Here is a 22,373-nt window from a genome sequence, read left to right as displayed (position 1 = left end):
TGTTTGAACCTCATTGCTGTCACCCTACTGCTCTCCTTGTTTGGTAACTGCCAGCCTGCCCTCCCTCAGAGCTGCCTCCTCTTGCTGCTCCCCAGCACCTCCGAAGCAAGGCTTGCAAGGAATCTTCATCCCTATTTCACCAAAAAGCCCTTGGGCTTGAACGCGTTCCAGGCAGCTGGACACCCACACTCACCAACTATAGCTCACCTGGGTTCCAGAGCTGCAGTGCTGGACACCCTGAAGAGACGTGTCTCACCATTTGGAAGTCAAACACCTCTGACCAAAATGAGCAACACAGAGATCAGAGCACTGTCCTCTTTCAAACGTTTAATAGTCAGATCAAGGCTAGGAAATCCACTTTTCTGGGTATCACCGATTCTAAAAGTGGTCCACGGGAAAAAGTAGCCCAAAATTAAATATTCATTCAATTAGTTTCTGAATTTTTAAATTATATATTATCTTTCTGCTTTAGAGACCGGCTGGGTATCCCCCTGCCTGCATTAGAATCACACGTCCTTCCTTCAGGACCCCTGCAGCAGGAAAACACCATTGACACTACAGACCTGGTTTGGGTTAATTCTCTCTGGTCTTTCAACATCAGCCACTGGTACAGCATGAATGTAGTTGTAGCTAAGATGGAGACTGCACAGAGCTCTGTCTCCACCTTCCACAAACGCCCCGTTCCACCACGACCTGACACAAGCCCTGAGCAATCCAGTGCACAAATGAAGAAAACGTTGCATGAAGAACCATCCACAAGGCAGGTGTCCCTGGGCAGACAAGCAGATGCATTCACAACAATATGCCAAGTATATTTAAGCACTGTTTAAAGTATGTACCAAATAGCACAATGTATATTTCACATAGAGGGTAAGTAAAGTTTGCGTGTGCCTTTTCTTTAGCAGTATGACTTATATTCCTCTGATGACACAGATTCCAACCTAAATATATGATCAGTATTATCATAATGTAACATACTCTGTAATATAATAATATAACTAATAAAATAACTGTAATAAAATAACATACTCTGTAAGTGCACGGAAAGCAAAAACCACTGAATTAAACCAGTGTCAGTCCCGAGAATCTCAAAATAGAAGAAATACACTTTTTAAACTGAAAGTTAACCATTTCAAACCAAGTTCACTAATATTCTGCAAATGAACCAGATTTTTTTTTTTACTGCTCCCGGCAGCCAACAAAATCATTGCTGAAATAAGGATGCCTTAAGCCATAAATGCACCTCTAGCCCCTGATTGAACATAAAGGGATTTAAGCCTACAAGAAGAAGGAGCAAATTCCTCCGAATTGCTGTTCTTACAGCGCCAGTTCTGTCCACCTAATCCCCAGTTCTCCCTGTATCAACTGGGATGGTGGCAAGTTTCCAACATTAGTCTTTCCATGTTCAGTACAGCCACGTGTGTGAAGGAAACACACTTGAACTGCGTGCAGGTCACTTCTAAGAGAGAACACAAAGCTCCAGGGGAAAAGACGTTGCACTAGGACAAACTTTAACTTGCCCTTGCACTTGGATTTCAAAGGCTTGGATGTCATCAAAAGACAAGACTCCAGAAAAAGGGACTTGCCTTGGAGCAATCACAGTGGCATTACGTCTTCTCAGTGGCTAAAGAGGAGCAATAATGCTACCCCTTGATACGCAGCATGGGTGAAACTGACATTGGAACACTGGGCAGTTCTGTGTCAAACAGCAAGCATGAGAAGCTTGTGGACAATGCAGAAATTTGACAGCTAGAGGTAAAAGATTGGTATGAAGACACTCACCCTTTAGTTGAATGCAAGGACAGAGCTGTGATGATTACAATGTATGTTCTGAAGATGAAAGCAGCAGGTGTAAAAGGCATTTTTAAATCAAGAGAAACAATTAAAATCAGAAGCAAGAAATTAAAGCAGGTAAAATTAAATTGGGGAGAAGAAAATAAATTTAACCATGCGACTAATTACCATGTTACAAAAAAAAAAAAAAGCATCAGGCTATGAGAAACCAAGGTTTTTACTGACATTAACTGCAAACATTCGATGATAAATACTGTCCAGGAGACCTGACCAGATTAATACCCTCTCTGGTTTATAGAGCAAAACACCTAAGAACCTCCAAGTCTCTTAAAAAGATTTACAGTGATGAGGATATTCACTGATTCTTGTCAGATCCAAAGTTCACAGTTTTTTGGATTTAGTAAAAAGACAATTTATAAAGCCTTTTAAAAAGCAATTAAAAAGTTCCATTAGAATCAAAGGCAAAAATTAATTTCTTTGCTTAAGTAGTGAATAACTTATGTAAATTATGAGTTTGCAAGATAATGATCAAGAAGAAATGCTGCATCCTGGTTAGCAAGAAGACGACAAAGAAAAGAAGCAATCATTTCCTTAACGTATGTTCTAATGAACTTTTTGAAGAATAGGAGGCTCCTGGCATGGCCTTAATGCGCTTGTTAAGTGAACATACACCATCTGATCTATGTTGAACCATGGCTAGCTTATAAAAACCACACTAAACCTGGTCCTAAGGATTCCAAGTAAAGGTAATATTCACAAATTTCACCTAATACGACTATCCTTCCAAGATTCCCCTTTGTACACCAGTAAGGCAAGAAAGGTTTCCTTACAGAGTGACTTACAGGAACCTAAATCAGGCAATCTCAACTGTCCTCATGATGACCATTGGTACCTCCTCCTGGCTACTCAGGCAGCCCAAGAATATAAAGGCAAAGTTAGTTTTTGAAAAACACAACTGTGTGTCATGCTTCAAGAACTACAGAATTAAAAAACTGTTGTGCCCTCATAAAGATAAGTTTTTAGAGAAAATAACTTACCCTTGATCTTTTATCTAAGTAGTCACAAATAAATATTTCAGAAAGCAAAACCCCACAGCTCTTAAGTGAAACAAAAGACAGGCAGCCGCATAGTATATATAAATTTTTATATAGAAAACATCCAGGGTTACAAAATAACCAGTTGCTAGTGATTACTGCACAAATGCAGCTCACACATACTCACATAGTGTCCTTTGGTCAATATTTTCATCAACTTTTCAAAAATGAACGCTGGCTTTAGCAAGTTCTGATTTTTGTGTTCATCAATTAATCGAAATACCAATACATTGGCACTGTGTCCTAATTTGAAAGAGTCCCTTTTTCCAAATGAAAAATTAGATATAAGAAGTTCCTTTTAAAAAATAACATAAAATAAATCAATGAAACCGTCGTCCTCTTCCACGTTTGCTCTTGAGATGACTAGCAGAACGCCTAAGAGCCTTCCTCTCTTGACGATGTTGTTTCTCAGCTTCTTGCTGTTTCTTTTGCTGCTCCGACTGGAATATTAAAACAAAAATAGACTAAGATTCTTGTAAACTTATATATCACCTCATTGTTCAAGTATCTATATATCAAGTCAGAATTCCATTAGGGAAATCTGCAAATGTTACTGTAAATAGTCCCATGCTATCTTGTTTTATACAGCACCTGTTGATTCTGGGTATCCCAGGGAATTATCATTCCAAGTAATTCAGAGCAAACATTTAAGATAAAGACATTGAAAAAAGTGAGTAATGTATTTCAGATGAAAACCAATGTCTAACAACAAATCATAAAATTAGACTCCAGAATGTATGTTTTAATGTCCTCAAGAAGGTAGAGCACAATTTGAGGCTACTTAGTATCTACTTTGGTTAATTAGTATTAGCATATTTATATTTACACAAACGCATTTTTAAAAGATAGAACAATAAGTTAAATTTTCTGAAACATATAGTGTTTTTTAAAAGTGTTCTTAGAAGTTCTTTAAAGTGTTTGATACGCTGTATGCAATTCTAGGCAGATTTTTCCACATTAAACTAATTTAAAGTCTCCGCTCCCATGGCACATGCTCTATTAATGTTTTTCCTTTCCATTAAAAACACACTGAAAGGGTTTCACTTACATACCACATAGATGAGATGGCTCAGACAGCCATAAACTACTATTTCCTTTGGAAGACTAAGACTTGTCTTCAACCTAAGCATAAACTGGAACTAGCAAACTTGAACTGTCCAACCTCAGGCAACTGTCCACGCTATAAGACATTCCAGCAATTACAGCAATTTCAATGGCAGCACCAGATAAATGCATGAACAGCGTGACTGGATGTGTGGCTGTATCCCCACTGCATCTAACTCTGCAACCAGCAGCATTCATACAACAGCCCCGCTCCTCCCAAATCTCCCATTAAAGCATCAATGAAACTAGAGCTAGAGATTTGCCTGCATAGAGAACATTTTGGCTCAGGTAAGATATGAACCAATTTACCAAATAAACCCAGCAATAAACCCATACCAGTGTCATGGAAAGAAAAGACAGTGGTCTTTGGACTTTGTTGAAATTTTTTTACTCCTGTTTCCACTGCAAGCAGGGAAATAAGAAACCCACTATGTGTAAGTAGTTTGTCTCCAGACTTAATCTGAAAAGGTCTTGCGAAATCTTACTTAATATAAAGTTGACTGCTGCTGCACTGAAATTGAATGATCTTGATTTGAATTTGAAGCTTTTTTCTTTTTAATGTCCTCTATACCTCCTTAGTAGCATAAGTACTTAGGAATTTTAGAATCCCTGCTATTTCATTAAATCTACTTGCTATGATAAAGCATGCTGAAATTGAAAAACAGGATGGCACACTGTAGGAACCATACTGACATCCCCTGAAAACTAAACTGTGAAGTATCAGTGACAACCAATTTCATTGCTGGACCTCTTAGCAGTTGCCGGGCATTTGGGAAGCTGCTGACACACCTCAACCACAGCAGCCAAGTTCAGTCTCAATTTCACTGACCTATAAGGCTGAGTGATACCAATGCCTTGGAATCACAATTCTCTCACCGACTAAATCTTTCTACCTACTCCTAAATCCACCTGCACTTTAAGGAAAGGGCATCACAAAGCAGAAGCTGATGATCACAGTATCACTAAAATCCTTTATTTGGCTTGCCAACTTCATATTTTCATCCTCTGGAGTGTCAAGGCACAGAATACCATGTAGCGTGACTTCCCCCTAGCTCTCCCTGCTTCATTTCCTGGGACTTCAGAATATATACGCAGGGTCTGTTACTTTGACACAAGACTTGAAAGTCTTATTTTGCTGTTCTGTTGATAGGAGAACAGAGCTCCACTGTAGATGCATTATCTTCGTGTTAATTAGACTTCAAAAAAATCTAATACAAGTGAGCACAATATACATATTTAAATAAGGCAACATCAGTTAGCAGTCAAAAAAAAATCCATATACATCAGCAGAACATAATTTAAAAAAAAATGTCATAGGTACAGCATATCTTACAGAAGCAAGTGGCATTCTGAACCACTGCTGTACCTGCCTATTCCACCTTACTCCCAAAAACTCACAAAACTGTTACAAAAGGTGACAGTTCCTTATTCAGCACCAATTTCAATAAACCTTGTGCCTCTGCACTTCTTAAGTTAAAGCTACTATAAAAGACTGTGCTTTCAAAGTCCTGCAAAGCCCATTTAATTAGCTGCAAGACAATAACATATCAGTTACAGCAGTTGGTAAAATCCCCAGAATGGTTATACCACACAGCACTCCAGAGGAATTTGATTCTTATTCCACAGTCAACACATTTTAAATTCCAGCAATACAGGAATGAAAAACAGATGAAAAAGGACATCTGCAAGCAGACAATAATCAGATAAAACAATTAAGGTAGAAATAGTCCAGTAAATTTGGTTATTTAAAAACTTTCCTCAGGCATAGCCAATGTGACAGTCAAATAACTACTTAGCTATTCTTGTGACAGCAGTTTTACCAGTGAGAATAACATTTCTCCTTACCAGTGGTCAAATATATTACAGCACAGAGGTTTACCTGAGGGAAACCAGTTTTTACTAAAGTAAATTTTTGCCAGCTCGAGTATCAATTAATATAGCTGTTCAGCTTTTATAATCGGTCCTTTCCTCGGTTCTAAAGCAATTTTCTAGCAAAAAATCCCTAAGCGTTGTACAGCCACAGCAGATGCACACATGCATGTAACTCTGCCCACACTACAAAGTAATCACCTGTCTGCGATCTGCAGAACTCCTTAGGATGGGAAATAAAAACCCTTCGGGGAAGGTAGATAGGCAGCAGTCAACTGCACACTTCAAATGGAACATGGCAAGTAGAACAGGAGCGGAGCTCGTTCCTGTGACCTGCGTTACACAAGTTCAATGACACGAGCGGTTCGGAGCTCTTTTTTCCTGCTGAGACCTTGCGACATTATCAACCGAGAGCAAGTCTGTCACCTACGGCATCCCAACTGCATTTGGGGCTGCAGACAAGGTCTGATCAGTCCTGGCACAGAAGTCACGTAAGGTCATAGGCTTCTGATTGTATGTCTGCAAATAAACTATTAAAAGATGGAAGCCAGCATTTTCCACCGGAACACAAGATTTTATGAGTGTTGCCTGAGTTATAAGGGTATAAACACACAGAGTACTACCGGAGGCTTTCATTCTCTTGGCAAGAAGCAGAAGAGTTGGCAGCTTATAAAGAAATGAAGAGGGACATTTGTTTGACGGTTTTAAAGTTCCTGTTCTTTCATGCAAAAACTAAAGTTACTTGTGCATTATCTTAAAAAATTATATATATAGCTCACCTTCTTTAATTTGAATGTTGCCTGTTTGCTGCCTACTGTGGTATCAGACACGTTGAGTGTGCCAAGTTTTTCTTCAAGCTTTAAACGATCTCCAAGAGTTTTCCTGCAGAGAATAATTAACATTAGTCACTATTCTTGCCATCTTCTTACTATAATAAATGCTGATAATGCAGTCAAAACTAATCTCAATGTCTCTGAAACCTTGAAATGCCATCACCTTAAAAAATAAATATTCAGTACACAGAACAGAAACAAGTTCAAATCATTCCCTCCAGATATTGCTTTCAGTAGAAACGTTTTTAAAATTTATGTAAAGTTCATTGTGCTTTTTTCCTGTTAAAAAAGCAACAGGACTCCAGTTGAGAAAGAAACCGCACCCTTCTATTGCTATAGTTTTCTATGAAATGTTAGAAAAAGGAATGTTCAGCTACAGTAACAGATACATAGACACAAAAAATAAGGCTAGAATAATCCAGTTTTCTGAAAACCTTATCATTTCTAAACTGGAAACACTTTCAAGGGAAGGAAATAACCTTGACAATACATCAGAATGAATTAATCACCAAATTAATCACTTCCCTTGTAGAGACAAACTACTTAGTCCAAATATCAATGACTGTTCGGACGCTGCACCCCTGACAGTCTAATGCAATTTGTTTTCTAAATAAAAGAACAATGCAAACAAGTGAATGTGATAAGAAGACAGACCCTGACGATGGAGCGGAGCTCCACATGACCATGTGCCTGCAAGCGCACAGCGCTCAGGAGCTGGTTTCTGCAGCGAGCTGGTTAGAGCTCCCGCACTGCTGGGGATGGGGTGGCTGCTGGCACCAAAACTGCTGCCAGCTTTCCCCCACTGCAAGTTCATGCCCCTAGAAAACCAGGACACATGACATGCCCCAGCTGCTCCGGGTTGTGAGCTGATGTTTAACGTCACCCTTACTGACTTGAGTGAAGTCGGGTTGTAAACTGGAAGAGCCGAGGAGCGGAGACAGCCCTTGTTCTCCAGCACAGGGTGAGGCAGGGCCAGGGCTGCCTTCAGCCAAACTGCTCAAGGGCACCTCCCATCTTAACGTGGCTCATCCTTCTTCTGTCATGCGGGTCCTACAAGTGGGTAGTGCCACTTGGGAATATGACACGGTGTGTACAACCAAACTCGCTCTGTGATGCGCTTTGGAAATGTTCACTTGACTGTAAATGAAATTAGTTTCTGTAATTCGAGATACTGCTGTTAGTGCCCTATTAGATCTCTCTGAAGAGGTCTAAAAGACATTTTTTGTGCAAGTTTTAGAGTGGAAAATAAGCAGTCATAAAAATACAGATGATTAGCAGCCAAAGTCAATGGCATTTCTAGGGATGAAGGGCTCGTGGATGGTGGCCAGTGCATGAAGTCTCTGAGGTCTGCTGAATTTTGGTTAATGAGCCATTTTATGTAAAAAAGTCTTTTCAGATTAACAATGAAAAATTACTGTCAAGAATTACATTATTTCTCATGACTAGGTACTTTGTATTTTTTTTTTCTGTAGTATATTTTTCAGTGAGTACGTGTAAAAACTTGTTCCATCTGTGCGAATCGGGAAGACAAGCTAAGCCTCAGAGCTAACTATGGCAGGAGATCAGTCACAGACAGTGCGGTGGGATTTTTACATTCAAGTGAAGCCCCATTTCTCTCCCCTTTGAAAGTGAAGTGGAGAAATATGGCTACTACCCAGCAATTATTTAGCATGACTGCCTAGATACTGCTTCTGTCAGGAGAAAAATTAAAATGAGGAGATATTAGCAAAACGCCGTGGGGCTGCAGTTTTACAGAATAATTGCAGGTATGGCTTTGTTTATCTGAAAATGCACAGACCTCAAATGATAGTGAATTGCACACATTGATACACAAACACAACAGCTGGGTTGTTTGTTTGTTTTTAAATCATCCCCAGCAAATTGATTCAAGGGATACATTGAGAGTGTTATTAAAAGCAACTTCCCCTGCCCTACAGTAAAAAAACCAAACAAACAAATTGCCCAGGCACTTCTTTTTTCCCTCACTATAAAGAGAGGAGTTTTTCAGGATCTTTCCTGCTGTTTTACTTCAGCCATACGTAGGAATGTCAACTATGCTTTTGTTGACTTTCTTGTCCACCTCTGGAGACATATACATTGACTGCCATACTTAAGGAGTAAAACTACTGTAGTTTTTAATTTTGACATGCTCTAACCTCAATAATAAACATTTTAAAGGGACATCAAGTAAATCAAAAGAGCTCTTAGCACACTGATAGAAATCCTTTCTGTTGATGGATTCCTTTTAAGTTACTATGTACGGAACTTAGGTGGTGAGTAAACAAAGCAAAGTTTTGCAGGTTTTCATGTGTAAGTATAAGAGCGCAAAAGGGGAAAATGAAATGCGGACAGATTTGACAGAAGGTGTTTTTTTACAATCATGAGTAAATTTTGAAGCTTTCCTGTGCAAAGAAATGCGTAGACTGTTGGTCTATGAAGAAATGTATAGTACGCACCACTGCTTTAGAAGCTGGGCTTGGAGCCGTGCTGAGTCAGGAACATGTTGAAAGAAACACCCAGTTTTATATAAGTCATAAACTGTTTCCTCAGGTAGAACATTATATGATTAGAGAAAAAAAGAACACCTAGCCATTAACTGCATAGTGAAGGTATTAAGGTACTTAATTATATTGGTCACAGACCATCATGCCATAATTGGATAAATCAAATGAAAGACAAACACGCCAGCCTCACCAGATTGTACATGCCACTGCAGCCTTTCCAATTTTCAGTACCTTACTTGAATTAATTATTTTTATGTTGACTACTGATCACTGAATAAGGCTAGCACAAAACACATGTAGGTATTTTCTTCACAGAATTCCAATATGTAAAAATGCTATTAACCAAACAAGCTAGCTCATAACACAAAGTCATTATGATTAGAGAACTGCATCAGCTATGCAAGAAACATATACCAGCTGCTAATTTTTAAACTTTTCTGAGAATGTGAGGAATATCGAACTCCATACTAAGAATAATGTGTGGATGAGCACAAATGGGACGAGGCAGTACAGAGCTAATGGCTTAGACTAAAATTAAAAAAAACATGGAAAGACAATTCAACGACAGCAACTCAGAAAAACAAAGGATGTAACACTGTCACATCCGCATTTTTGTAATCCTATCTTCAATTCTGTCTCGTTTTCTTTCTTTTTTAACGTTTTACATTACATCCCATCTGTGCACCTACCCACAGAGGGTATCTGACCTAAGCCACCCTAGTTATGCATCACACCTTGCAAAGTATCCTAGAGAGAATTAGCAGCAAATCTTCAGACAGTTTTTCTTTTCTCTAAAATCCATCTTTTAAAAATCTTTCCATGGTTATTTCATCACTGACATTCCTCCATCCACCAGATAGGTCTGTGGTATTTGCTTTCATTTTTCACAAGCTGAAGCAATAATTTTCCTCCCCGTATACACCAGATGTAAGAATTTACTTTGCCTTGTGTCACACTATACTAATTTTTTTCCTAAGTGTTTCTCTTCCTTACACCTGTTTTGGTTTAGTTACTAAACTTTCAGTATCCTTGTTCACATTTAAGCCTTCTATGTTTTGAATAAAATGAAATCTTACTACGTCAAATTGAGTATTCTTGAGAATTTCCTTCAGATGTCAGCAGCTGAGTTCCTGTAAAAGCCCAGGCTGCCTGCCAGGGGAGCGTGTCAACAGCAAGGAGAACACAGCGCCATCTGACCACTGTCTCAGGCTCAAGTCACTTGCTAACATGACTATAAATCCAAGTAGAGTGTAAAAAATATCCTCAGCCTATGATACTCTGTCAGTGTCCAAAGTGGATTTTCTCCTGACAAAGGGAAACAACTGACAAAACTGAAGAGTTGCGAGGGGACGAGAGCGGGAGAGAGGGGGACGAGAGCGGGAGAGAGGGGGACGAGAGCGGGAGAGAGGGGGACGAGAGCGGGAGAGAGGGGGACGAGAGCGGGAGAGAGGGGGACGAGAGCGGGAGAGAGGGGGACGAGAGCGGGAGAGAGGGGGACGAGAGCGGGAGAGAGGGGGACGAGAGCGGGAGAGAGGGGGACGAGAGCGGGAGAGAGGGGGACGAGAGCGGGAGAGAGGGGGACGAGAGCGGGAGAGAGGGGGACGAGAGCGGGAGAGAGGGGGACGAGAGCGGGAGAGAGGGGGACGAGAGCGGGAGAGAGGGGGACGAGAGCGGGAGAGAGGGGGACGAGAGCGGGAGAGAGGGGGACGAGAGCGGGAGAGAGGGGGACGAGAGCGGGAGAGAGGGGGACGAGAGCGGGAGAGAGGGGGACGAGAGCGGGAGAGAGGGGGACGAGAGCGGGAGAGAGGGGGACGAGAAATCTAAGAAAGAGTCCAGAATGAGTAGGTATATTCAATATAAAGATCAAAAAAACCCCTGTGTGAAAACACTTGCTGATAAAAAACAGTTAAGGAAAACACGGGAACCAGTTCTGCAGAACTGCCATAAATCCCAATTTATAAAAAATACGACTTCTATTTAAAGTGGTCTTACAGGTATGACATGGAAATCATAGACTACCAGACTACTGTAGAAACACTGTCTCGATAATATTTAAAGACCATTTACATGATCATTCAGTTAAAAACTTGCAAGTCTAAGGGATGAGCTGAGTTTTTATCAAATGTTTCTTGTCTCCAGAAAATTTCCATCATGAAACAATGAGATTGTAAAGGCAGTCATTAGTGACACAAAGAAACAGTCCCATTATATATATTATTCACTTCCTCTTCTTTTACTGTATCATTTTATTCTAAGTAAAAACATAATGGCTATTACGAGATCCATCTAGCGCAACAACCTGTTTCCAACATTAGTCAAAATTCTGCTTTGCATCTTGTGTGCTGCAAGAACTTTGAAGCTATTGTCTTTCAAGGTTTTAATACTGGTGTCTGCACTCCAAGTAATAAAAGGCTATTAAATCTAATCTTCTGAAGGGCTCAATTCACCTCTGAAAAAAAAAATCAATGAGATTTGCAGGCATTAAGCACGTCAAAGCCAAGTCCTTTAGTTTGACGTGCTCTGTATAAAGTACCCAATTACTTCAGTTGATCATCAACTTAAGGAAATCCAAATTAAAAATAAATGAAAAAGGTTGTTTTTTTTGTATTGCAGAAAGAAAAATAGAAATAGTGAGACCTGACAACATAAGGACAGCATAGTTTTTTGAAAGTTTTGAAGTGATGCCACAAAAACACCCAGAGAAAACAATTTTTGTTTTATCACCTTATCCTACCCCCAAAATAGTGACTAGTCATGCAGTATTCTACATCCTTTTAGAGGATCAGATGAAAAACATCCAGACTGTCAACCTCATACTGACACTGGGGAATAAATATATCCAGTATCACAGACATCAGTGTTGTTATTTGTGAGAGCAGCAGTTCACCAACACTAGTAATGGATCCCCAAATCTGGCTCAGAATATTGCTCTTACTCGCCTCATTTGTGTTGTCTCTCTGCCATACTTTAAACATATTTGTTTTAACTACAAAACAAAGCTTTAACAACTATGTCGCTTTAAGTTACATCCCTGCATCGCCAGATGTGGCTTTACTAGTAAGTGCTTCCAAGCCAAAAATGCCACTGGCTTGCACTATACAGAAATACTTGAGAATCGTCCACCCCCAGTTATTAAAATAGGAACATTAGTCTTACTTCATTAATTTTTGTTTTTTGGCAGAGTCTTTGAAGCTTCTGAATTCCTCTCCTTCTTTAATCTCAAAAAACTGAGGTTTCAGTAATGTTTGCTGATCCTCCTTGAACCTTTCCTGCCGCTTTACTTTTTCCTCTTGGCGTAGAAGCTTGCGCTGTTTCCTGACCTCTTCAACCCAGCCTTTTTCATCATCTGAACTCTCAGAACTTTCTGCATCACTTGCTTTTCCTTCTGGCTCTTCCTCGTCTTCCTGCAGACAAAAATAGTATAAAATAAGAAATCATCAACTCATTTTCTTTTCAAACCATTCCTGCAATTAGTGTACGTGACAGCTTTTGCATAGATATAGTTGAAGAGAACTAAAGTTTAAACAAAAGCAATAGCAGCAAATGAAGCAGAAGAGATATTATAAAAGTGTTTTCACCTACATGTTTTATGTTTTTCAAATCTATATTCACGTAGACACATATTGCTCACATCTAACAACCAAGATAACATTAGAAATTACACTTACTGTAATTGATAAGACATTCTTGTGTTGCTTTCATCTTTCTTTCTATGGTAAAAAATCTGAATGCTTGAAACAAACAAATCCAAATGTAAAATATTTCACCTGTTCTTGTGCTTCCAGTTCCTCTAAGATCTTCAGTTTCCTCTTTCTTTTCTCACTTATTTTAGAAACAAGTGGGTTAAGTAGCCTAAATTCTTCACTCTGCTCATCCACCTGGAAATCTGGATTCTCAAACATGACCTTAAAACGATCATCTTTGAGAAGGCTAGGCAGGTTCTGGAAGACAAGCAAAGCATGAGTGAGTTACAAAATTCTGAAACAGACCTATAGAAAGCTTCCCCCCACTCACTAGGTGTTAAACATTAACTCATTTTTTCTTTTGAACTTCATTTAGGATAAAAATGGATTATTTTCAACATCAGGAAGAACTACTGTTGCATAAGGGCAAACCATTTTGGCTCTTTTATGAAATGTAGTTAACTGCGTACATAAAGAAAGGCAATTGTATCTTCAGTTTTGCACATAACATCTATCTTGTGGTCACCACCAAAATACCAACAAATGCAAACAACAGGCTTTTTTTGAGAAGCTTTGCATGAGCTCTGCATTTAGCTGGCTTCTGGAGTCCAAGTAAACCAATATGTTCTTCACAGCAAGTATTTAATAATTTTAAGCTTTAAGTTACTACATAGCCTTTTTGGTGCTGCAGCTACAGTGAAGTCCAACAAAGCCACCTACTAGAATAAGTGATGGGAAACAGAAACAATGGCTTTTTGAATCTGTTTGGTCACATTACAAAACAAACAAAAATCCCACACCAAAACAGAATGAAACCAACCAAAACAAACCAAACAAACTAGTTCTGTAAACATTACTGTGTCTGTGCTCCCCCTTAAAGAAGTCTCCAAAACAAATACTCACCTTCTGTTTCCTTTTCCTAGTAACCTGTTGCTCTTCTCCTTCTTCTTCAATCAGTTTGAGTGCAAGCTCTTTATTGACTTTTGGAAGTTTCTGAAGAGAGGAAAGCAATTAATCAGTAAATTATTCCTTTACACATGCAAAAACCTGTATGCTTTACATTTGTAAGTCTGGTGGAGAGAGAATTCTTATTCATTCTCATAACTCCTGCTGAAAAGCTCCTTGACTGGTTCCAAGTATTTCTAGGCACTAGTAAAGCAATAGTACTTGGAGAAAATTTAAGCAGAACTTCTGTGTAGTTTCTTCCCTGTAACGCATCAGCTTTAGTACTGTGAAAGCTACCATTTCTCCTTGTATGTTGAGCAAATTCAGTGTGGAAAGTTACTAGTTATAAACACAATACTATTTTTATATTATCTCTTTTCAGAGTATTACGATTTGATGGCTTAAGCCATTTCGTTTAATGACAGCAGAAACTGCAAGTTTTACTGGAGGGTTATCTGCTCAAGTGGCAAATGCGATGAGAGCTGCTCTTTTCCAATTTGGTATCAGTCTCTCATATATGGGAATCACAAGCAAGGGAATTCTACAGTTCCATTCAAAACATTCTATAAATCACTTTGTGTCTCCAATGATAAACAGAATCAAATCCTAAGTCATTACATCTCTGAGATACACTTACTCTTTATGAATAGTTTTCCCAGAAGTATACTCATTGTTTACAGGATTTACCTTTAGTTGAACTCTCTGTGCACGTGTTTCTTCTATCTTCTGCCTTATTTTCTCTCTTCTGTATTCTTCATAGGCAAAGGGGTTTGCCATCATTTTTGCCTTTGAATAAGCAGGAGGAAGTAAAAAGAAAAAGCATTAACACAGGACACAGCCCATTGTTTGCAGAAAAATAAAACACACAACCCTCGACAAAAAGCCAACACATGTACTTTACTGTTTCAAGTAAAAGTTGACAAGGATCAGCCTTATTTACCTTATGATACAGTCTTATGTCCATGAAAAAGCCATGCATATATGCTCTGAGCAATGATGATCCAATGAGATGAGCAAGGCCTGGGAAAAAAATTAAAGGATTTCAAAGAGCTTTCATATAAAAATAACTCCTGTTCCAAGATAACCACTTCACTGACCCAAGTCAAGACAAACAAGCACTGCCAACACAACATATCAATCTAATAGTCACATCTAATACACCAACTCTTAAGAAAAACAGCCAAAAAAAGTTTGGCCAGCAAGAAATCTGAGCTCCTTCAGAGAAAAAAAATCCATTTTTCTTGTCATAATCCATGTTACTGTGCACTTCTAAAAAATGCCCACAAGTACTATGCTCCATAAAAGTTTACAAAGAAAAATTTGAGAGGATTTTTTTTTTTGAAAGTCTATAGATGTTTGACAATCACTTTTTTACTGTGGTATAGAGATGTTTTTAATTAAAGAGTTTTGCCTTGGGTCACTATCTTTGAAGAATCAACATGTTGAAAAAAAATACAGTACCACATGAGGTCGTAAAACTGTCACCCTAGGCCCTAACCTAAATAGGAATGAAAATCCTTGAGAGTCTTCTGATTTTCCTTCCACATATCTTCACAAAATTCCAAGACTGAGAAAAGGAAAAGCTTTTTATAGCAAAATATCCTTAATTTCTAAAGATTTGGAATCTGTCGAGAATTAACAAACCACTTCTAGAACTAAATGGCAAAAAAATGTGAGAAACCACTGTGCACCTCAGAAAGTTAAGTTGTTTTTTTTAACTGTTTCCAGGAAACAATCTTCCTGCGTATTCCAAAATGAGAGTACTCCAGCTAATGGCTAGTAACGCAAAGAAATCCTGACAGATAAAATCAAAAAATCCCTTAAGCTGGTTCTTTATTTGAAAGCTTCCATTTATGGGGAAATGAATTTGTCTAAGTCACAGAGAATTTAAAGCAGAATAAGTATTCTGAGTCAAGTCTCTGTGTAGATAATACCACATTGCCTTTTTCCCTTGCTATTGGGATAGGGGTCTGTGGGCTCCATTCAGACTCTAGAACTCTAACACTGAAGACACAGGTGCTTTGGATGACCTCCCCCTTGAATGGCCTCCAGCCAGGCCAAACCCAACTCCCATATTCAGAGGTAAATTAGCTATACTAAACTGGATCAAAACATGGCAATCAAAATACATAGTGGACTGAAAAAGGACTAATTACGTTGGGAGAAACACGCTTCCCTTCTCTGCTATGTAATTTTCAGCACTACAGTTCCTTGAAAGTGGTTTTCTATTAGCCTGAGAATGATTTGTATTTTCTGGAATGACTCTATTCAAATAGGGTGGTCTTTGGCAGAGCTCTGAGCTCCAATATACTATTTGAGCACCTCAAAAATACTTTGAAAACTAAACCAACTTCTCTTCTTATGCCATCTGTTTAGTGTCTGAAAGCACACACGACAGATTCCTAGACATACTAAATCAGCAAATATCAATCATCTTCTTGGGATAAAAATCTGCGAAACACAAATACCTTGTGTTGCACTGGTTGGGAGCCAAAGAACATAAAGCCATCACTCTGGTAATTAATATCCAAGAAGACTGGTGGAAACTGCTGCCAGTGAATTTCTAACGGTGCTCGTACGTCACATCAGAATTACAAAACTTGTATGTGCAAATGGTCAAAAACTGAACAAAAAAGTCAGTTAAAGAGGATATACAACTGTTTTACCTAAATTTTCAAGGTCTTTTCTGGTGACAAATTTGTAATCATCATAAACTGTGCTCTCTGGGTTCTCTTCCAGTTCTTCAGTCAAGTTATCCAAGAAGGAACACCATTTTGGAGCAGGTCCTAAAACCTGTGGATATTATAAAAAGTTAAGACATTGTATATTCTTACAGAAGAAAACCTACAGTTAGGCTCTCAGCTACTGTGTTGTAATTGAATAACAAATGAATCCCTCTGAAATCAAACAGACCTTGAGAGCAACAGCAGTTAGGGAACACAATTAAACCTACCGCTTGCATTACGCATGAGGAGTACTACAGATTACATAAACATTATTTTAATTTAGGTCATTTATTTGAAAGCAACAACACAGAGGTTTCAAGCTTAACTGTTTCAAGTTGTCTCAGTCTGATGGATTAATTTATTAAAAGCTCAGAGCCCAACATTATACACAGAGTTATGAACTAATGGCACTAGATAGCAACCAATCTCTAAAGCACTGTTGGAAATCAAAGTCATCAGGTTCAGCATGCAACGTTAAATGCCACTCTGCCTTATTTATTTTAATTAAAAAACCACAGGTATATTTTATGTATTTTTATTCAAGGATAAACCCAGACTGTTATGAACAGATAATGGGAAATATTAAAAACTTGCATATTTCCACGATGAAGCAAAGGATTTATTTGAACAATATCATGTTGAACTATCAATGTACTTTTCCATATAAGCTTCCTTCAATTTCCCCAGTTAACAATTACCTCCCTCCACTTTTCCCTCCCACTGTTCTGATTGAAATTCCTCTCTATCCTGATGCACGCAGCCATACTCAACTGTTCCAGTACTATTATTTTAGTAGGTGAGTTAGCTGAATGGAAAAATCCAACACTACATTTTTCTCTCTAGAGCAAATCATCTGACATTTTAGAATGTAAAGTGGCCAGTTAACTCCTAGATTGGGACTTTTAATAAGGCTTGTAATGTGTTTGCTAAAAATTAATGTTAAAAACTCTACAGTCAACATGACCATAGGACTAGTTGTGATTCAACAACATTTTAAGATCCTATCTGATTATGAAAAAGGTAGAACTGATTTTATATATATAAAACACAAAGTTTGTTTTAACATGATAGTGTGGTAACAGTATGAGATAATTCTGTTTAAGTGTGTTACTACTCATTCAAAGGTCTTCTTTTGAAGATAACTATACACAAAAAAATAGTAAGTTTGTGTTCTAGACCACAACATTCTAGACTGTAAGACTCCAGACAATAATACTGTATTCTAGACCATTATTGTCTCTGTGTCAAGTATTATTTATCTTACTAAGATTTCAGCCTTAGCCAAGAACTGAAACATGTCAAACCAAAAGTTGCACTTTTTTACGGTGCTGCATATTTTATTCCAATTAGTAAGAGCTTCCAAGCAAAGACCCAGGATGTCACTAACAGGAAAGACGTTACCTACTTAATGAATTAACCAAACAACCATGCCTGCTCCAGCAATACTCAGCCTAAATATAATACCATATAACATTGAGATTGATTTCTTGACAACACTGCAGACACTTCTGTCTCCATATTGTCTCCAATGAGATTTTAATTTTTTCAGTTATTTCCCCCAAACCCACCTATTTAATCTAAATGCCAAACTTTATGAGAAAGTAGACTAGATATATTAAATGTACCATTGGTTTTCATGCAATTCAGTAAATCAGTGCTTAATTACCAGACCGTCAAAGCAGGACTGGGGTGGAGGAATCTTCTCTGAAGTTTACCTATAGTTTTGTTTTGGATGAAACCATTTGTCCTGCTTATGAAAAATGAGTTGATTACTAACTAAAGAAAACTTCTCTTGTAATAAAATTTAAGTACAAGTTTCTCTGCTGAAGATTATTAGAAACTAAATTAGAGAATCCTTGACTCACGTCCATTCCCACTAAATAAAAAGTTCCCCTTTATTCCATCTTCCTGACTCACCATGTAAAGATCTTTATCACTTCAATAAACCTTTTTCATCACTTCCATGTCTATGACAGTATCTGCTCAAGCCTTACAAAGCACACGTTACTCATTAGAACTCAGGCCACTCCAACCACTTAGGGTAATCCCCCGATGGGATCTTGACTGCTGTAAATCTTTGAACGAATAACTAAAGTAGAAGTCTCACAAATAAAGGAAAGCAAGTTTATCTGCCCTTCAGCTGTAGCTCCACTCACTGTTCCAAGTATCCCGGTACTCAAAACCTGAGAGTAAAACCTTTCATGGCACATAATTTGTGCCATAAGACATATAAAGCCAAAAGACCTGATTATTCATTATAATCTGTGGACTGAGTTGGATTATCAGATCACAGAAAACAAGGAGCAGGGGAAATGAGATAATTAAAGGAAAAAAGCAATGGCAGAATACCAGGAAAAAATAGAAAGTCCAACTATTATTCAGATTTCACATGTAAACTGACAAAAAGGAAAATCCTACAGAGATGTCTGTGTATCTTTTATTGCCTTATTTCCCTCTCTCCCACCCTACTGAAGCCACTTGCCTACCTATTCCAGGACACCTTAGGACCTTTGCTTTGTATATTAAAAAGGGACATTTTTTAAAGCTGAGGAAGAAATTTAAAAATAGTAAAAGGCAAACAATACCAGCCACAATGACAAAAACATAAGCAAGAAATATCCTTCCCTTGCAACAGTAATTCCTCACAGAATTTAATTGCCACTGCAGTTTAACCGCAGAGTTTAACGCCCCTCTGTCACCCACTGCCAACCAGGACATCCCAGGACGGTGCCGAGACCACTCTGAGATGTCAGGCCCTGCCAGTCCTGTGCCCAGGTGCCAACGCCACAGTTCAGGGGGCTGGTCCCCGCCATGGCCACCAAGGGTGAGGCGGAGAGGTGACACCTGTCTGTCCCCCCAGCAGCAGGTGTGCAGCAGCACGGGTGGGACCCCTGGGAGCTCCTTACACTGCCTTGGCCTGGTGCTCAGTCCCCGCCAAAACCAGAAACATGGCCACAAAGCTCTGGAGTTTGGGGAGACCTGACAACTTAGATCGGGAATGTACAAATCCACCATGTCTAAGGGACAAAAAAAAAAAGCACTGGAATTCACAGCAAGAATAAGGAAATGTTATTGAGGTAGGTAATCGCATACAACTAAACTGACAGGTCTCATTTCTTAAATATTTATGATATACCAAATAGGTTTCTCCACAAGTTTTAGAAAAGTTTCACACAACTAATGGGTGAGTGCACATCTAAATTTGGCTTTACTCAGATATTTCTTAGGACAGGAAAACCAGACATCATCACCAGCAGTGATCGAACCAATATTTTTGCACTTGACTGGACTCACCACAGGAGACTTCCCACTGGGACACACAGGTAATGCAGATACCTCGCCACTGCCTTTCCTGTTCTATACCAAGCCACAAGAAGATGTGGACTTAATATCATGACATCTAATCCCAAATTTTTATTAGTATGCATTAGAATGTCTTTTTTTTTCTAACTTTAGACACAAAAAACACAAAATATGATGAGTAGTCTAGCATGCAACCAAGCAGAGATGGCCAGTGCAAGGCCAAGCTGATCAAGAAAAGGAAGAGAAAAATGTTGACAGAAAAATATTTTTAAAATAGTTTTGTATTCTATTTCACAAGATGTTTAATTCAATTGTATTGCTGCACCAAAACCTTACATGGTAGAGCTCAGCAATGCCTAATTCCTGAGCACTTCTGTAGAAAATATCATCCTGTCATCAGTCTGTAATTCCTCTGAAATTAATGAAACCTAAGACAGAGTATTACCTGCAACCCACAACAGATGTTCATTATCTTCAATCTGGAACACCAGACAACACTTGTACACTTTTAAACACCACTCAACAATTTGACAGCCAGATCCGCAGAGCCCTTTGAGTCACAGAAAAACTGGGTCTAATCCTAACTAGTACTAAACATGCTCAACAGCTTAAAAGAAGCCCAGGAGGTGCAGAAGCTTCCAGAGTCAGATGTCACAAGATTTAAATTATACAACTTCAATGCACATACAGATGAACGTTGTTAAATATCTGTTTGAAGGTTTCAGGGACCAATTCTATACTAGTTAACTGAACAGTTGCTCTTTCCTTCACAGGGCATAAAAACAGGCTCCAAAATCTGTTTTGCAGGATGCTAAATAGTAAATTCCTGGAAGATTTCATACGAGGCAAGGACTAAGCATTCAGCTGCAAATAAGATGTCAAAATATATTAAGATTCAAGTAGCAGAAACTCCTCCCAAACTTCAACAATGTATTTTAGCAAACAAAAATACGCAAAATGTTCACAGACAGCATAAATCGGATTGGAAAAAAAAAAAAATAACTAGAATTTGCAAAGTTAAAACTGCCTGAAATCCATCTAGAAGACTAACTTAATGTAGGTGGACACCAGTGAATAAAACACTTCTATAGGCTTTGGAAAGCAGAGGTATTTGCTGCCATAGCTGTACAAGACAGTGACATGCAGCTTCACAGAAACTCAATATTAACACTGTAATGCTGTATCCTGCTCTACCAAAATAATACAGTTAATAATAATTAAGTATAAAAAACCATAATATCACTGTTGTTTCATAATGTATTTTAAATGTAAAAGTTTCTTTTAAAAATCTTTTGCATTGGTTGTTGTGGTATCTCCTATGGATTTTAGTTAGACTGTGAGAGCTTTACAAGGTAGCCAAAATGCACAATTATAGTTAAATCATCCACTGCCATCCTATTTGAACAATGCCAAAAATAAAATAGTGTACCTTTAAGGGTTTCAGCAGAGCTCTGGCTACAGTGTCTTGTGTAAAACTACTGGTCAGGATGAGAATTTTAATAGCTGTAAGGCAAGACAAGAACTGGCTAACAAGAAACAGCTTATGCTGAAAGGAGAATTGCTGCACAGAAAGGAGGTTCAAAGACTGTCCTATAAAATATAGTAGGAAAATTAAAATATGCTGATGACAAACTGTCAAAAAAGAAGGGTCAAAATCTCTCTAGGAAGAAAACTACCTCAAAAAAAAAAAAGCTGGAAATCGGATTAAATGTATAACCGATAACTATCAGCTGTAAGGAACAGAATAGGAAAAAAATTATACTATCTGATCACAAGACAAGAAAATTGTCATATAAGGACATTGTATTAGTACAGAATAGGAATAACGACTCTGTGTACATCTTGTACAACATCAGGCAATAATGTTCAGGGTATGAGAACACAAACTGTAGCAAGTACCGTCAAAGGCTGCCAGGATGGCTTCTGAAACAGTGCTTCCTGCACAAGGACAAACACATGCAAAGTCCTCCCAGTGACACTGTAAACCACAAAAGTCAGCTAAGCATCAACGGAACGGGACTCTTGAACAGCTTTTTAATGGAGATAATGAGGAAGAAACAAACAACTAATTTTCAGATGAAATCTGACATATTCATGGAAAAGATCATACAATCTGACTGTGACAAAAATGGGACTGGACTCCACGATCCAAGGAAGCTCCTCCATTCCTCTGTTCCCGTGTAAACAAACAAACCACCAACACAAACTGAAAAGCACTTTAACAAAGAGAGATTCTTTCCTAGATGATGATTTCTTTAAATTAAATATCTTTTATACATATGACTCAATGACTTCACAAATGTATTTACCTGTAGGAGAGAAAAATAATTCTTTGGAGAAGACAGAGTAAGAATAAAATAATCTTAATTTTGGCTTGCTTTGTTTAATAAAATGGCACAATAAAAAGCATTTTAAACTTATAACAGGACACATTTGCTGGAGAAAGCAAATGTATGTCTATGTATGCATATTCTCAGCTTCAATCCTGCCATTTAACAGAAGGAGATTACAGAAGATC

At 38.4% G+C, this 22,373-nt stretch overlaps 1 protein-coding gene across 1 annotated transcript in view; it reads right to left on the bottom strand.

Moving 5' to 3' along the window:
* Positions 1–2,923: 2,923 nt before the first annotated feature.
* NOL10 (nucleolar protein 10) overlaps positions 2,924–22,373 on the bottom strand; it is a 51,069-nt gene continuing 31,619 nt past the window's right edge. Inside the window, exons 14-21 of the mRNA XM_005506835.4 lie at positions 16,493–16,619; positions 14,767–14,846; positions 14,514–14,612; positions 13,785–13,874; positions 12,966–13,139; positions 12,355–12,602; positions 6,641–6,743; positions 2,924–3,328 (exon numbers count right to left, since the gene is read on the bottom strand). Coding sequence (XP_005506892.2) covers positions 3,209–3,328; positions 6,641–6,743; positions 12,355–12,602; positions 12,966–13,139; positions 13,785–13,874; positions 14,514–14,612; positions 14,767–14,846; positions 16,493–16,619 — 1,041 coding nt within the window. The 3' untranslated portion in view covers positions 2,924–3,208. The remainder of the gene's footprint in view (positions 3,329–6,640; positions 6,744–12,354; positions 12,603–12,965; positions 13,140–13,784; positions 13,875–14,513; positions 14,613–14,766; positions 14,847–16,492; positions 16,620–22,373) is intronic.

This window comes from Columba livia, chromosome 3 (assembly GCF_036013475.1).
Source record: "Columba livia isolate bColLiv1 breed racing homer chromosome 3, bColLiv1.pat.W.v2, whole genome shotgun sequence".
Lineage (NCBI taxonomy): Eukaryota > Metazoa > Chordata > Aves > Columbiformes > Columbidae > Columba > Columba livia.
The sequence above is the reverse complement of the archived record's forward strand: the minus strand, read 5'-3'. Positions and strand labels throughout refer to the sequence as shown.